At 42.2% G+C, this 2597-nt stretch overlaps 1 protein-coding gene across 1 annotated transcript; it reads left to right on the top strand.

Moving 5' to 3' along the window:
• The first annotated feature begins 1173 nt into the window (after window positions 1–1173).
• Window positions 1174–2133, top strand: LOC124372313. Its single transcript, XM_046830694.1, has one exon. It carries the CDS (start codon window positions 1174–1176, stop codon window positions 2131–2133), a length of 960 nt encoding a protein of 319 aa, XP_046686650.1.
• The last annotated feature ends 464 nt before the right edge of the window (window positions 2134–2597 follow it).

The following is a 2597-nucleotide window of genomic DNA, read 5'->3' on the forward strand; positions in this document are numbered from 1 at the left end:
TATAAAACACGATTTATCCAGCATTAAAGCTTCTATTGCTGAATTGGAGCCTCGAGTCTCTGCTAATGAGTCCAAGATAACTGCTTTACAGCAAGACGTTCAATCACTTAATGATTGCCCTCAAACTGAAAATGTAGAATAAATAGTGGAGGAATCTAATGACAGAGCTCGTCGTGCCAATAATGTTATTGTGTATAGCTTATCTGAAAGCAAAAGTGGCGATGTGGCTATGAGAGTGCGTCACGATTCAGATAAGGTTCAAGCCTTGATTAATGCCTTCTGTCCATCCCAAACTGATCTTACCTTCAAGTGCTACCGTATTGGTGCTGCGACTAATAGAAAGGTGCGCCCCCTAAAACTCATTCTTCCTACTCTACAGGCTGTCATTGAATTCTTGAGAAACTTTGATGAAAACGTCCTTCGTGGCATCGATCCCGACTTTGTTGATGTAAGAGTGTCAAGAGATCGCACACCCCGTGAACGTGATCATCTGAACAGCTTGAGGGACCAGCTCAAAGTACCAGCTCAGAGAAGGGAGAGAAGAATCTCACTATAAGGTACGTGAATGGAACGCCGAAGATAATGAAGCAGGCTTCAAAAAACTGAGCGGCGTAGTCACCAGTGTCTACTATCAGAATGTTAATGGGTTAAGAACTAAAATTCAAGATATCAAACAGTCCATCCCTGTCTCTGTATACGATATTGTAGTCTTGACTGAGACCAATCTGAGTGATGACATATCCTCAGCCGAGCTTGGCCTTTCTAATTTCAAAGTATTTCGTTCTGATAGATCTTCTGCCACAAGTTCCAAATCTAGTGGTGGTGGAGTATTGGTGGCTGTGAAAAATTCAATAATGGTTACCGAACTTAGTCCTTGTATTAGCACAACTGAAAATGTATTTCTTCAAATTAACAAGACATCATTAAGTCCATCCATGTTTATTGCTGGATTTTACATACCACCAAATAAACCTGCTGAACCCTACTCGAACTTCTGCGACATTATTGAAGAGTTTTTGAGTACTGGTCCTGATTATGATGTGGTACTGCTGATTGGTGATTTTAATCTCCCTGATGTTAATTGGTCTGACATGTCTCCAACTGCCAGCAATAAGCCATCTCAGCTATTTATTTATTTATTTATTTATTTATTTAAATAAATTGCGCGACCTGATGTCCTTGCACCGACTGTATCAGATTAATAGAGTCCATAATGCTCGAGGGGTTATGCTTGACCTTGTATTCAGCAGTGATGAGAAGTGTGTCGTCTCTCCTGCCTCTGATCCTGTCTTGCCTTCTGAAGCTGCTCATCCTCCTCTTCACATCGAGGCACCCGTACAAACCTGTGGGTCGGTGTCCAATGTTGCAATGAATTATAACTTTATGCGATGCAACACTCAAGAAGTTTCCAACGAGCTTAGTCTTTGCTGTGGTGAGGTGTTTTATCATATACCTGATAGTCATGATTTTTTCGATAAGTTTCAAAAGACCATTCATGATATTGTTTTGAAGCATACTCCGTTGAAGAGAGGCAGTGTGTGTAGATTTCCATCATGGTTTTCTCCTGAGTTGAGGAGTGCTGTCGTGTGCAAAAAGATCTTGCACAGAAAATACAAGGCTACTGGTAACTATGGGCATTATTTAGAATTCCAGAGGGCCCGACACCATTGTAAGAAGCTGAGTCACCTTTGCCATGCAACATACATGGAGCGAGTTAACAACTCTATTCCCCTAAATATCAAGGCTTTCTGGAGTTTTGTCAGGAACTTGAAATCTGAGTCTACCAGAGCAAAGGAATATTTCTCGGATGATCAACGTGAATCTAGTCCTGAGGGTATATGTAACCTATTTGCTGATTATTTTGCATCCGTATATAGACCTTCGGCTGACCGCATCCCTCAGTTTGACTTCTCTACCCAGATCAATATGTCGTCTTGTTCGTTTGGGGTTGAGGATGTGGAGAGAAAACTTTCTTCATTGGACACTTCCAAGGGAACTGGGCCTGACTTGATTCCTCCATCCGTCTTGCGTTTCTGTGCTCCCATTATTGCGCCTCAACTTACAGTCATCTTCAATAGATTACTTAAGGATGGTATCACGCCTGGGCCCCTTTCTCTTCAATCTCTATATTAAAAGTCATTAAATGTTGACTGCCTAATGTTTGCGGATGATGTCAAGGTCTTCCGTGCTGTTAGGGACCCTTCTGACACTGAGAGACTGCAGATGAACCTATGCTTAATTGAGAACTGGTGCATCACTAACGCTATGAGCATAAATGCCGCCAAATGTGCATTGGTTTCTTTCACTCGCTCTGCCCAACCTCTTGTGGTATCTGACTACGTGCTCAATGGAACTGTACTATCTCGCAGTACAATCGTCCGTGATCTGGGTGTCGTCTTATCTGCAGATCTTAGCCCTGATAAGCATATTGACTTCATCTGCGGCAAAGCCCTACGAATGCTCAACTTCATACTAAGAGCTTCAAGGAGTGGTCTTGGCATTGTGGCGTTGAATATCCTATATAAGTCCTTGGTAAGGGGTATACTTGAATACTGTTCTGTTGTCTGGTCTCCTTATCAGCACAATCACATTGAACG

Source organism: Homalodisca vitripennis, unplaced genomic scaffold, assembly GCF_021130785.1.
Source record: "Homalodisca vitripennis isolate AUS2020 unplaced genomic scaffold, UT_GWSS_2.1 ScUCBcl_2769;HRSCAF=7852, whole genome shotgun sequence".
NCBI classification, from domain to species: domain Eukaryota; kingdom Metazoa; phylum Arthropoda; class Insecta; order Hemiptera; family Cicadellidae; genus Homalodisca; species Homalodisca vitripennis.